Source organism: Sorex fumeus, unplaced genomic scaffold, assembly GCF_029834395.1.
Source record: "Sorex fumeus unplaced genomic scaffold, SorFum_2.1 ptg000006l, whole genome shotgun sequence".
Lineage (NCBI taxonomy): Eukaryota > Metazoa > Chordata > Mammalia > Eulipotyphla > Soricidae > Sorex > Sorex fumeus.
In genome coordinates, this window is record NW_026606063.1 from 12,083,328 (window position 1) to 12,097,304 (window position 13,977).

General features: G+C 59.5%; 1 protein-coding gene across 1 annotated transcript in view; it reads left to right on the plus strand.

Moving 5' to 3' along the window:
- DNMT3A (DNA methyltransferase 3 alpha) overlaps window positions 1-10,467 on the plus strand; it is a 68,765-nt gene extending 58,298 nt beyond the window's left edge. The window contains exons 18-24 of the mRNA XM_056125982.1: window positions 1,945-2,090; window positions 3,395-3,485; window positions 3,579-3,727; window positions 4,591-4,676; window positions 7,631-7,700; window positions 8,109-8,227; window positions 9,836-10,467. Of these exons, the coding sequence (XP_055981957.1) occupies window positions 1,945-2,090; window positions 3,395-3,485; window positions 3,579-3,727; window positions 4,591-4,676; window positions 7,631-7,700; window positions 8,109-8,227; window positions 9,836-9,977 (803 nt within the window). The 3' untranslated portion in view covers window positions 9,978-10,467. The remainder of the gene's footprint in view (window positions 1-1,944; window positions 2,091-3,394; window positions 3,486-3,578; window positions 3,728-4,590; window positions 4,677-7,630; window positions 7,701-8,108; window positions 8,228-9,835) is intronic.
- Window positions 10,468-13,977: the final 3,510 nt, after the last annotated feature.

Genomic DNA, 13,977 nt, shown 5'->3' on the forward strand with positions numbered 1-13,977 from the left:
GGGTATCTCCCAGGAGGCTGCTGGCCACGCTGTGGGGTTCCGTCTAGATCTGGGCCGCACACCCAGCGGTGCTCCTGGCCATGGGCCAACCACGGAGCCCTCTCAGCCCCAGGTTGTCTTGATCACGAGTCGCAGCAAAACCTCCAAGTAATCAGAGGGATGTTGGGATCAGGGACCTGGAGGTCTGCGGACCAAACAGGAGGGTGAATACGTACCCCATGGTGTCTTGTCCCCGGTGTCATTCCTTTCTAGCCTCCGCCTATTCAGAGAGTGACCTTCGCACCTGCTGCGTGGGGGTGCCACTGACCCCGGATGTAACCCCCTCCCCACCCCTGAATCTGGTGGCGCCCTGGGACGCCTTGCTCTGTGCCTCTGTGTAGCCTTGAACTCTGAGCAAACACGAAGACCACCCCCATTTGTAGAGACCCTTGTGTTTGCACTCTGCCAGAGTGTTGGCTGAGGGTGCGAGCACGTGCCTAGCATGCCGAGGGCTCCGGGTTTGGCCCCTGCACCCCGTTTCCCTGAACGGGGGCCGCGTACAGCTCTGCTGAGCCAGAGTCCCCAGGCAGGGCCCCTCCCCCACTTGAAAGGCTGTGTGGCCCTTGGGCGCGGGTGGCGTCTGACCAGGCATGTCTTCTGTTCCCTGCTCCTCGTGGCTCTCCCAGGCTAGACCCAGGGGGCCCCTCTGAAGTCAGGTCTTCCCCAAGGGGCTGGGAACCCCACCGGGAGGTGCGCTCATTCTTCGTCATACTCTGCTCTGCTGCTGTCTGTGAGTCTCTGCTGCTGTTTGGCCTGTGGGGTTGAATCCTTGCGAGTGCCTCGGCCTCCAGTGTGTCCTAGAGTTGTTTTCTTTGATGTGTGTTGTGGATGCCAGCCTGATACCAGGCCCTTGAATCCATTTTTGAGTTGGCTTTTGTGCATGGTGGCAGGAAAGGGTCAGGAGGAGAGGTCCGCCCCAGCTCTTCTGAAGCCCTCTGGGAAGTGTGTGTCCTTAGCTCAGGAGGAAGGGGGAGGTCCCGCCTTTCTCCCTGGAAGACCGTTAGCTGCCCAGAAGAGCAGGGCTCAGAACCCATGCACTAGTGGGGTGTGCCGGGTGCCAGGCTTTACAGAAGTTGGGAGGTGATTCCGGGGGGCTGTGGGTGGAGGCACACAAACAGTTTATGGGTGGGGCCTGCAGGATGGGGTCTGGTTGGGGGAGTTGCGGCAGAAGGAAATATTGGAGGCCGGGAAGGGAGCACAGAGTGAAGCTGGACTAGTGTTTGCAAGATGTGAAGCCGGCAGAGAGCAGCACCCCAGAGGGTGTGGCTCAGCCATGTGTGCCTGTGTGAAAGCAGCCCTGGGTCCCATAACCAGCACCGCAGGTCACAAGTCTGCTCAGAGACTGAAATGCAGGACGGAAGAAGTAGCCTGAAGGGCTGGAGCACATGCTTTGCAAGCAGCCGCCAGGGTTCAGTTTTTGCCACACACCCTGTCAGGATTAGTCACCAAACACCACCGCCCGTGGGATCCAAACCAAAGGGAGGGGGCCGGAGAGAGCACAGTGGGTAGGGCGCTTGCTTGTACGCAGCTGACCCGGCTTCCATCCCTGGCATCCCCGATGGTCCCCCAGAACCCTGCCAGGAGCAATTCCTGAGTGCAGAGCCAGGAGTAACCCCTGAGCATCACAGGGTGTGGCCCTGAAACAACCCTCAAAGGGGGTGAAAAAGCAAAAGGTGCCTTGAAAGTTTTCCCTAGGTCACCTGTGGCTCTCCCCGGGAGCTGCCATCTCTCCCTGCCTTTGGTTCCTCTCGGTAGCTCAGGGCAGCTTGAGGCGGCCTGAGTCCTTGTCCAGGTGCTCCAGCTCCCTCCAGAACCCTCCAGGCTTCCGGCACCTGGGGCGGGTGCTGTGTCCGGCCCTCGGCCCGGGAGCGCGGGGTGACGTGCTCATCCTGCCGCCTCCTGTAGGACTCCTGGTGTTGAAGGACTTGGGCATCCAGGTGGACCGCTACATCGCCTCCGAGGTGTGTGAGGACTCCATCACCGTGGGCATGGTGCGCCACCAGGGGAAGATCATGTACGTCGGGGACGTCCGCAGCGTCACGCAGAAGCATGTATGTCCGTGCCTCGCCAACGCTCCGGCCCCGCCCGCCTCGGGCCTTCCATCTGCTCCTTCTCACCCCCCGCAGCTTCTCTTTTATTTGGGGGGGAAGGAGGGTAAGAAAGGGGGAGGGCACCACACCAGGCAGTGCTCAGGGCCGGCTCCTGGCTCTGTTCAGGGGTCACCCCCGGGGAGGGGCGGCTCAGGGGACCCTGTGGGGCGCTGGGAGCCGAATCCCAGGGGGCCGTTTGCAAGGCAGAGAAGGGACTGGCTGCTTCGGGCTCCGGGACCCCCAGCTCCTTGCATCCCAGCTGCTTCCGGGGGGCTCTGAACTGCCTGCCCGTGACCCACAGTGGCGCAGGAAGTTGTTGGGAGGGATGACCGGCCTGTAGAGCACAAGCACCCTCATGTCCAGCCTGGACAGCTGCCCCCAGGTGGTGGCGGGATCATCTGGGGCTCCCCACTGGCTTCTGGTCATCAGTTTGGCCTTTTCGCTTGATGACTCCGGACAAACCTCCAGAGCCTCAGGACTTGCCTGGGGCTGTGTCCGTGTGTGTCCGTGTGTGTATGTGTGTGTATGTGTGTGTATGTTTGTTTCTGTGCTGGTGTCCCTGTGTGTGTGTGTACCCCTGTTTGAGTGTCCCTGTGGTATGTGCATGTGCCTTTGTATGAATCCCCATGTGTATAAGTGTCTTCATGTGTGTCCCATGTGTGTATGTTCGTGTGTATGTGTCCGTATTAGTCTGTGTGTGAGTCCCTGTGTGTGTGTGTGTGTGTGTGTGTGTGTGTGTCCCATGTGTAAGTCGCTGTTTGGTGAAATCCCTATTTGGTGTGAGTGTCCACGTGTGTGTGTGTCCGTGTGTGTGAGTGTGTCTGAGAGTGTCCATGTGTGCCCATGTGTGTGTGTGTCCATGTGTGTCTATGTGTTTGTGTATGTTGTGGCCATGTGTGTGTCTGTGTGTCATGTGTGAGTGTCCACGTGTGTGTGTGTCCGTGTGTGTGAGTGTGTGTGAGTGTGTCTGAGAGTGTCCATGTGTGCCCATGTGTGTGTGTCCATGTGTGTCTATGTGTTTGTGTATGTTGTGGCCATGTGTGTGTCTGTGTGTCATGTGTGAGTGTCCGTGTGTGTGTGCGTGCGTGTGAGTGTCCCGAGCACAAGCTGTCGTGCCACAGAAGGGAGTTGTGACCAACTCTCTCATCTCTCCTGTGCCAAAGTACTTTTTTTTCTTTTTTTGCCAAATTCGCAGAGAATTTCTCTCTTCCTTTCTGCCTCTGTCCGAGGACATCAGGCCCATCACGTTACCTTTATCCTCCCAGATCCAGGAGTGGGGCCCATTCGACCTGGTGATTGGGGGCAGCCCGTGCAACGACCTGTCCATCGTCAACCCCGCCCGCAAGGGGCTCTACGGTAGGTGCCATGTGGGCCTGGGGGTCCGCCTGCGGCCCTCCCGTGTCCCGGATGACCCGGCTGACCGACGCACACTCCCCCCCACCCCTGCAGAGGGCACTGGCCGGCTCTTCTTCGAGTTCTACCGCCTGCTGCATGACGCGCGGCCCAAGGAGGGCGATGACCGCCCCTTCTTCTGGCTCTTTGAGAACGTGGTGGCCATGGGCGTGAGCGACAAGAGGGACATCTCACGGTTTCTCGAGGTAGAGCCAGCAGCCTGGGGCTGCCCACTGCCCTCTCGCTCCCACCGTGGGCGGCAGCCCTGGGGAGGTGGGGGTGGGTGGCTTCTGCTTTCCGAGGGGCCCCCCAGGGCGGGGGGCATGGGCCTGAGCCCCCCCTCTTCCGCATGTTCCTGGAAAGGAGGTGACAGCAGACAGGGAGGGGGCAAGGCAGGGAGCCTTCGGGAGGCCGGACTGGTTGGCCCTCCCCAGCAGGCCCTACCTCCTGCCCCGGATATAGATCCCAACTGGGTTCTGAACCGGGCTCACTCCTTAGGTTTCTGGGGCTGGGCACCCAGCCGGGAGCCCAGTGTGTCCTGAGTTTTGGAATCAGAGGAGCCGCTCCGGCGTGAGGTGTGGTGACCAGCCTCCCTTCCTCTGAGGGTCTGGGAGAACCAACATCATGTGCGATCAGCCGGGCAGGGCTGTTTACCATCACCCCGAAATTCTCACTCCCACAAGCCCAGTGTTTTTTTTTGTTTTTTTTTTTTTTTTGCCCCTCTCCTCCCCCCAGGGCTGTGGAATAGCCGGGGGCCTGCAGAGACTCTGGCTCAGCTAGAGGAGACTCAGCTGCTTCTCTCGCAGAGGGCTAGGGGCTTGTTAGGGGCTTGGTGCTGGGCCTCTGGCCAGACGTGCATCTGCGCCTCCTTTCTAAATGCTCCTGAGCTCCACCCGGGCAGCTGCTGCTGGGAGTGTCCTGGAGCAAGGCTGTAGGTTTCCCTCCAGGCTGTTCCCTGGGGCCTCCCGAGAGGGGAGCAGGAGCCTGCGAGGGGCTCAGGCCGTCACTGGCCCGGCCGTGTCCTGCAGCGTCTGATCCTCTTGACTCACCTCCGTCTCCCTCCATGCAGTCCAACCCCGTGATGATCGATGCCAAAGAAGTGTCAGCCGCACACAGGGCCCGCTACTTCTGGGGGAACCTTCCTGGCATGAACAGGTTGGTGGCACCTCCAGGCCAGGGGACCTGTGGGCAGAACGGTAGCGGGTTAGGGTGGGGTTTTTCTTTGGGGGCTGGGGGCCCACACCTGTCACTGCTCGGGGTTTATCCTGGCTCTGCTCAGGGGACCGGATGTGGTGCCAGGGATTCGAACCCAGGCCGGCCACTTGCAAGGCAAGTGTGCTATCCTCTGTCCTCTCCAGCTCACAGGACAATGGCTGACAGCCCGGGTGGGAGTTCCTTGAGTGGAGTTTCTCCTCTTGTTTTGGTTTGGGGCCACTCTCCACAATGCTCAGGGGTTGCTCCTGGCAGATTCGGGGGACCATGAGGGGTGCTGGGGATCCAACCTGAGTCAGATGCATGCAAGACAAGCGCTACCCACTGTGCTCTCTCTGGCCCCTGGGTGGGGCCTCTCGGATGCCTCCCCTGCTGAGAGTTGCTACTCTGTCATGTTCTCTGTGAGGAAGAAGGGGGTTGGAGTACAGAGAGGACTTGCTTGAGAAAATGGAGACGAGTAGTTGAAGATTAACCTTTAAATGTGTGTTCTGGACTGGGAAGCGGTCAGATGCCGGAGCATGTGTGTGGCGTGCTCAAGGCCCCGGGCTAGATCCTGGTCACCATTGTGTCCTCTGCTGCACTGCCCAGAGCAACTCTGATGAAGCCTCGGTGACACTGGGGAGAAGCCACAAACAGCCACTGAAAGTATCATCTTGGGGCTGGAGCAATAGCACAACGGGGGAGGGCATTTGCTTTACACACGGCCAACCCGCGTTCGATTCCCAGCATCCCATATGGTCCCCCGAGTACTGCCAGGAGTAATTCCTGAGTGCAGTCAGGAGTAACACCTGTGCATTGCCAGGTGTGACAAAAAGCCAAAAAAAAGTATCATCTTGAGGGGCCAGAGCAATAGTACCACGGGTAAGGCCTTGCATACAGCCAACCTGGATTCAGTTTCCAGCACCCCACGTGGTCTCCCGAGCACTGCCAGGAGTAACCCGTGAGCATCACCGGGTGTGACCCAAAACAAAACTGCCCTCTTGACTGAAAAGATCCCTGTTCTGCTGAGTTACCGTCTTCCCAACTTGGCTCCTTTGACTTCCGATACAGAATCCATGGCCGGGAAGGGGTGTGAAAAACGGGACCTGTGCATTAAAACCATCCGGCCCAGTGGCCACAGGTGGCCAGGCCTGGCTCCCATCCGCTCGCTGAAGCACAGTCATAGTCCTCTGAGGAGAATAGAGTTCTGTGGCGTTTGGGGTTGGTTGGTTAGTTCATGTGTGGTGACCGTACCTGGCAGTACTCCTGGCGTACTGCCGGGGCTCAGGGAGCCAGAGGGGGTGCTGGGGATGGAGCCCTGGTCAACTGCGTATGAAGCGATACCCTCGCTGCCCTTCACTCCAGCACAGAGAAAAGAACTCTGGCTTCTCTCTGGGCCAGAGCAAATCATCTGATTAAAAGCAGAGTGAGAAGCCAGAGAGATGGTGGGAGAAGGCTGAGCCTGGCTCAGATGCCCAGTGCCCACAGATGGTCCCCTGGGCGGAGAACCGGGAGCAGCCCCGGAACCTAAGCCACTCTCCTCCCCGTAGAACGGCAGAGCGAGACCCACCTGTGGGGGCGATGCTAGGGGAAACGCCCTCCCCCCCTCCCCCCGCCTGGCTGCTGTTTCTTGTGAGACTTTATTGGTGCTCAGGGCCTTGGGGCCACTTGCATGTGATTTTGGGTCCCCTAAAGTCCCAGGGCCGCTGATGGAGGCTCCTGACCCTGAGGGACCCAGGGGCCGCCCAGGGCTTCGGGTAGGGGGTGCACTGGGAGCTGAGCTTCCCACACTGACACCCTTGGGAAATCTCTGTTGTTGTTGTTGTTTTATTTTGTGTTTTGTGTTTTTGTGTTTTGCTTCTTGGATCACACCTGTGATGCTCAGGGGTTACTCCTGACTCTGCACTCAGGAATTACTCCTGGAGGTGGATTGCGGAAACGTTTGGGTTGCCGGGGATTGAACCTGGGGTGGCTGATGCCCTACCCACTGGACTATCATTCCAGCCCCCACCTTCAGGAAGTCTTAATCCCGGGAGACAGGAGGGTGGGCATTGGACCCTGACCCCTGTGCTGTGGGAATCAGTCGGACTCGGGGGACCAGCCTGGCTCTCCCAGGGGAGAGGGGTGCAGGCCTATGGCTCATCCACTGAACACCCCCATGTGACCATCACCGTAGTCAAGAGAGAAGAGACTGGCCCCAGAGGTTGCTGGGGACTTGGCCTAAGTGAGATGGCCCCAAGGGCTAGCGCGCAGGCTTTGCGCAGGCTTTGCACGCTAGAGGCTGGGTTGGGTGCCTGGCAACATGTGGTTCCCCCAAGCACCAGCCCCCAGGGTCCTGCTAGTTATGGCCCCTAACCCTCACACCCCCATGAGAAGAAGCCTCAATGTATTTGGGGTTAAAATGATGGCTCACAGGGCTGAATCCCTGAGCTCCTCCAGGAGCTTAAACCACCCTCCACCCCAATGTAAAAATCATTGTTGGACCAGAGCCATAGTATAGCGGGTAAGGTGCTTGCCTTGCATGGGACTGACCCGAGTTCGATCCCCAGTGTCCCATATGGTCCCCCAAGCCTGCCAGGAGTGATCCCTGAGTGCAGAGGCAGGAGTAAGCCCTGAGCATCGCCAGTTGTGACCCAAAAACAACCAACAAGCCCTCAATGTATTTGCAAAAGGCCACAATCGCTTCTCTCTTGCCTGGGACAGAATTGGGTTTCCTGTGGGCAGCTGCCTCCTTCCGGAGGGTGGCCGGGCGCCCTCTTGAGCTCCCCTCTAAGGCTGGGTGCTTGCTAGCCAGGCCCGTGGACTTGGGGACCATCAGAACGGGGGCAGGTGGCCACAGCAGGCGGGTTGGGTCAGGCAGCTACGGGGTTCCGGCCCTTTTGCCCATTCCCGTGTCACTCTCCCCCTCTGCCTCCCAGGCCCCTGGCGTCCACTGTGAACGACAAGCTGGAACTGCAGGAGTGTCTGGAGCATGGCCGCATCGCCAAGGTCAGCCCCTACACGGAGGACGGGAGCCAGGCTGTTGGGGGCTGGACACGTGCAACTGAGGAGGGGCCTGGCCCCTGCGCAGGGCAGACAGTGGCCAGGAGCCCTTGCTGGCCATAGCCATTTGTCCACTGAGGCCTGGCCGCAGGGTGGCCAGCTGCTCAGAAGCAGCCCAGCCCAGGGCCTGCTGTCGCTCCAGGCTGTTCCCAAGCTCCCTGACCTTTCGGGGTCTCTGCCGCTGTGGGAGAAGCCATTCTTGGGGGGATCAGGCAGGGACAGAGGCTTCGTTGCTGCCGCCCAGTCCTGGCAGCCGAGGTAGGAGGGACAGGACAGCGAGAGGGGCTTGCACTCACCGCTCCCTCCCTGCCAGGGCCCTGGCCGCTCACCCCACCTTCCCTCCTCCTCTTCCAGTTCAGCAAAGTGAGGACCATTACCACAAGGTCAAACTCCATAAAGCAGGGCAAAGACCAGCATTTCCCCGTCTTCATGAATGAGAAGGAGGACATTCTCTGGTGCACTGAGATGGAAAGGTACCGTGCCCGGGGAGATGAGGGTGCAGGGGGTGGGGCTCAGGGAAGACTGACCCCGGGCTGTGCCGGAGCCCCCAGAGGACCCGTCCAGTCCCCGGGAAGCATCCTAGCTGCTGGCACTTGGAACCCCTGCTCGCTTTAGGAACATGAGGGAGACGGCAGAGGAGGGGACCCGGCTTGGTGTCACCAGGCTATAGCCAGGCAGAGGCCTTTTACCCGAGTAGCCAGGCCCGGGTCCAGCTGCCTCTCCTCATCAGGGAGAGGCCAGGGGTCAGTTCATCCTGGCCACTGGGTGACTGAGGGATCCCGTGATGCTCAGGGATTCCTCCTGAACTCAGGAATTACTTCTAGCGGTGCTCGGGGACCATATGGGATGCCGGGGATCAAACCAGGTCAGCTGCATGCAAGGCAAGGGGCCTACTGCTGTAATATCACTCTGGGCTCTTCCCGCCCCCACCCCCACCCCTTTTTTGATTAAATTACACCTGGCAGTGCTTAGGGCTTACTCCTGGCTCTAGGCTTAGAGGTCACTCCTGCTGGGCTCGGGGATTGTATGGGGGTCCAGCATCAGATCTGGGTCAACTGCCTGCAAGACAGGCAGGCAAAAGCCCTACCCACTGTACTATCCCCACAGCCTCAGTTCTTGGGGTTATTTTATAATCGATCCATTCTTCATTCCTTTTGGTCTTTGGAGTCATATCCAGTGATGCTCAGGGATTACGCCTGGCTCTGTACTCAGGAGTTACTCAGGGGACCACGTGAGATGGCCTGGGATTGAACCCAGGTTGGCCTCAAGCAAGGCAAACACCCTCCCTGCTGTACTGTCGCTCGCTCAGGCCCTTCTTGGGGTTATGTTTAATGTGAACTGCACTGGACGATGTTCTGGGGCTCTCCCTGGTGCTGTGCCCAGGAGTGATCCCTGGCGGTGCGCTGGCACCATGTGGATCCGAGGATTGAACTGGGGTTGGTGGGACACAGGCAAGCGCCTTATCCCCCCACTCCCCTACCACCATCCCCCGGCCCTTTTTCCTCTTGGACTCCTCCTGGCAGTGCTCAGGGGAGCAGGCCGTGCCAGGGATGGAGACTGGGCTGCAGCCCTTCCCCCTCTCTCTGCTCCGGTGGATTCTCTTTTTTATTTTTTGCTTTTTGGGTCACGCCCGGCGATGCACAGTCCTGGCTCATACACTCAGGGATTATTCCTGGTGGTGCTCGGGGGACCATGTGGGAATTGAACCTGGGTCTGCCGCGTGCAAGGCAAACACCCTACCCGCTGTGCCATCGATAGCTCCAGTCCCCCAGTGGATCCTCTTGTACTCGTGGCAAACACACTGGGTCGGCAGATCCAGGCCAGCACCACGAATGTATTTTCTGGATGACTTTTTCCGACCGCGCTGAGAGCGTTTTGCTCAGGCTCTCGAAGCAGCGTCTGGTATCTGGAACTCCCCAAACGGACGACTTTCCCTGGGGCGTCTGCCAACAGCCTGACCCTCAGGAGTGAAGGTGGGCGTGCAGGGGTCCAGTGCCCCTCGCCTCCCCCACCCTGACCCAGACGGTCCATGTCTGCCGGGGGTGCCCAGCTCACGGCGCCCCTCTGCCTCTCTCCCACAGGGTGTTCGGCTTCCCCGTCCACTACACCGACGTGTCCAACATGAGCCGCCTGGCCAGGCAGAGACTGCTGGGCCGGTCCTGGAGCGTGCCGGTCATCCGCCACCTCTTCGCTCCGCTGAAGGAATATTTCGCTTGTGTGTAAGGGACACGTGGGGGCCAACTGAGGTAGCGCCGCAAAGTCACACAAACAAACGGAGAAAAAAAAACACAAACACACAACACAACAACAACAAAACACCGAGAACATGAAGATGGAGAGAAGTAGCAGCACCCAGAAGAGAAAACAGGAATTTAACACCAAACCCACAGAGGCGGAAAGAGCCGGAGGGCCGGGCCTGGCCGACGAAGGTCGCGAACAGCTCCCGATGGTTTTCAGTGTCGCTCTTCGGTCCTATTTAAAAACCAAACCGAGCTCCACCCCCACTTCCCTCCTCTCCACTCCCAAACGCCCTCCACGCCCCCCCCCCTTTTTTTTTTTTGGTCAGATCTTTTGTTTTCTACTCTTCCAGAGGGGTTTTTCTGTTTGTTTGGGTTTTTGTTTCTTGCTGTGACTGAAACTAGAGGGTGGATTGCAGCAAAAAAAAAAAAAAAAAAAAATCAGTAACAACAGCAAACCGAGAGTAACAATACCTTGCCGAGGAAAGCTAGGAGAGAAGGAAAAAGAGAAAATTCTATCAAAATTTATATATTGGAGAGATATATATATATTTTTTGCTCTATAACTTTTCGTTGTTGTCTCTAGCCTGATCAGATAGGAGCACGAGCGAGCGGGGGACAGCAGAGAGAGAGGCGTTCTGGAGGTGGCCTGCATCCCTGCCGGCCCCCCCACCCCCAGACATCTCGCCAGCGCCATCCTGGTTCGTGCAAAAGAGACCCCAGCTAGCCGCAGGGAGCCGAGACCAGCACTCCAGACCCCTCCAGCATTTCAGGTGCTTACCACACAGGAAACCTTGACGGAAATCAGTTCCTAGAAGCCGCTGTTACCTCTTGTTTACAGTTTATATATATATGATAGATGCGAGATATATATATATATATATAAAAGGTACTGTCAACTACTGTACAACCCGACTTCATAATGGTGCTTTCAAACAGCGAGATGAGTATCAAAACATCAGCTTCCACATTGCCTTATGTGCAAAGGGTTCTAACCGCGGATGGAAAATTGGGTGACAGCTGGGATGGGAAGGGGGGGGTGACAAACTGTTATCCTGGTGGGCTGGGGCCTTCTCCCCGTCGGCCCCCTTGTTTGTGAACAAGGCAAGGAGGAGAATTTGAACACGGCACCTCCCCCTTCTCCCTGCCAAAGGAAGGGGGGGTGGATTCCGGTGAGGTGGGGTGGGGGTGTGTGTGTGGAAAGCTGGGAGTGGGGTTGATTCATCCAGGCTCATGCAATAACCTTTTGATTTATTATTTTTTTATTTTTGGAAAAAAAAAAACGGAAAAGAACCCCCCCCCCCCCCCGCTCCTCTGCCCTCTGCATTCTGGCAGGATTGGGGGGTGCGGGCATCTTTATTCCCCACTTTTCACGTTCGCCCATTCGAGGGCACCTGGTGGGAATCAGAAAAATAACCACGATAAAAAACCAAGCCCAGAGTGCGGGCAAGTGACCGACCCCACCTCACCTGGAGCGAATAAAAAAACATACAAAACGTGCTGGTGCTTCCCTAAGTCGCCTTTTGTGTGTTCTTTTATGAAGCGCCCCCATGTCCCTGCACCAGGTGACCGCGCCCCCGAAGGCCATGCTTTTGGTCATCTCTGCAGGCTGCAGACTGGTCCTGGGACATCTTTTCATTCTTAAGATTCTGGTTCTGTTGGTTTTCCAGAGTTTCTTTTTAAGAAATCAAAAACCCGCCCCCGCCCCCCTCTCCCTCTCCCTTTAAGGTTTCAAACCAAGGTGCGGGGAGCAGGGTGCTTCTCAGTCAGGGGTGGCCCCGGTGCCCTGGCTCCTCCCCTCGGGGCCAGGTGGGCCACCAGGAGGCAGGGCACAGCAGCCAGGCCGGTGGGGTTCCCCCGCCCCCCAGGCCGGCCTCGTGGGCGCCTGCCCACCTCTCCTCCCCCACCCCCCTCGAGCCCCCTGTGTCGGGGCTGGAGAGGGCGGGGCGTCCCTCCTGCGCGTGTGAAGTGGGGGTGCTGTGTCTTTCTTTTCTAGTACTTGGTCTGGTGGCTGAGCCCTCGCCCAGGGGGCTCCCCCGCCAGTGGTGCTCCGCGGGTGGGCCCAGCGGGATTGTCGGGGTGTAGATATGTGGCATATAGAGATTTATATTTTATAATGGGAGGGGGGTGGACCTCCTGGGCAGGGCAGGGCCAGGAGGTGAGCCGTCAAGCACAGGGGGGGCCCGAGTTCGCACCCTCGCACGATGGGGCCTATGCGGATAGGCACCGTGTAGACACATAGCTAGGGTCACGCGGGAGAAGCTAGGGGAGGGCGTAGGCCCCGGCTCAGGATGCTGAGCCTTGGGGGGGCCCCCCTGGCAGAACGCCCCTGCCCGCCTCCCCCAATCAATCAGCCCCCTCCCCTCCCCTCCCCCTCCCCCCACGCAGACACAGGAAGTGATTTCTGATCGACCGCATTACAGAGGCATCGCCAGGGTGCGCCCCGCGTGCTGTTCCCCGGGATCCGGGGATGGGGCCCCGTGGCACTACCTCTGTTGCCCTGATGGCAGGTGGACTGGCAGTGCCAGGAGCTGCCCGGTGCTGAAGGCAGGGAGGGGCAGGTGCTCGCCTCTGGCAGGGACGGGGCCGTCTCTGGTCCCCAGTGATGTCAAGACTCTTGTGTTAGCGACCCGTGACACTGGCCTGCAGCTCAAGGCACCGGTCAGGTCAGCCCTCAGCTCCCCCTACCTATTCTTCCCCCACCAGCCCCCGATTGGCATCCTCGTCTGTCTGTCTGTCTGTCTGTCTATCTGTCTGTCTGGGCCAGCAGGCTTCCTTGGGGCAGCAGGAAGGGGACGTAAAGCTCAATCAGTTAATTGGACGGAATAATAACCGGGGGCTCCGAGCCCCTCCTCATTGCTCTGGAGATGACTCCCGTGGCGGCTGCCCCGCACCCTGTGTGGGGGTTCAGTCCCGGACCCCACAACACCCACCTCCAGGACAGCCCGCCCGCTCCCTGGGTGCAGGTTCCTCGCACCTGATGGCGGTGCCCACCCCGCCAGTCTCCATCCTGGCCCACACCCCACCAGCACGGGAGAGGGGCTGCCACTGGCGGTCCCAGGTGCTCCCTCCCTGCCGGCCACGGCCCTCTCGGGTCTTTGCGGGGCCTCCCTCTGGCCTGTTGCTGCCCACTGCGTAGGCGCAGGGGTTGACCTCCCCCTGACGAAGCCCCACCCGGGCTCCTGCCTGTGGGGCCGGAAGCTGGTTGCCAGGGTTTCAGCGAGGGGGCCTCGCTGGGGATTGCCCCTTGCCCACGCTTCTTCTGGTCCCAGTTGGGACTTTGCCCACCCATGGGTGCTGTGCAGACTGCGCACTCTAACCCAGGGGTCCCCGCCACCCCACTCTGAGGCGTGCTTCATGCTCTTGAGGCCCAGAGGCTGGCAGAGAGGGCAGGAAGATTCTAGGGTTTGCTTCCGGGCTGGGGCCAGGGCGGTCCCTGCTGATGCTGGCGCTTCCCACACCCGGGCTGCCATGCAGGGGTCTGTCCGTGTCCTCCTTTTCCAGACCCCCAGAACCTTCTTGCTATTGTCTGTGCTACTAGACCACGTGCTGGCCCGAGGCCCCGGGAGTGTCTGGTGCAGACTGGACCGTTAGCAGGCCACCGCAGGGCCGCCTGTGGTGTGGCAAGCAGCCCTGGCGTGAGGCAGGAGGGGCCACTGGGTCCAGGGCTTGGCTCCCTGTGGCTTGTCCACGAAGCAGCTGCGACTTCCCCTGGTGCTGCAGCCCTGGACTTCCAGAGGTCCTGACACCCTGTCACAGGGCATCTGGGGAGCGAGGGAAGGAACCCACCAGGGCAGAAAGACCCTTTAGGTTTAGGTAAAGGAACGCAGCCCCTCTGCCAACATGGGGGCCCTGGGTGGTAACCTCGGAAGAGCCCCCACTCAGACCCTGGCACCAGGGGAGGGAGAGACCAGCCCAGCCGTGAGGTCAGGACGGAAGGCCCCTTGGGCAGAAAGACTGGACTCCTGAGTCCGTCCGTCCGTCCG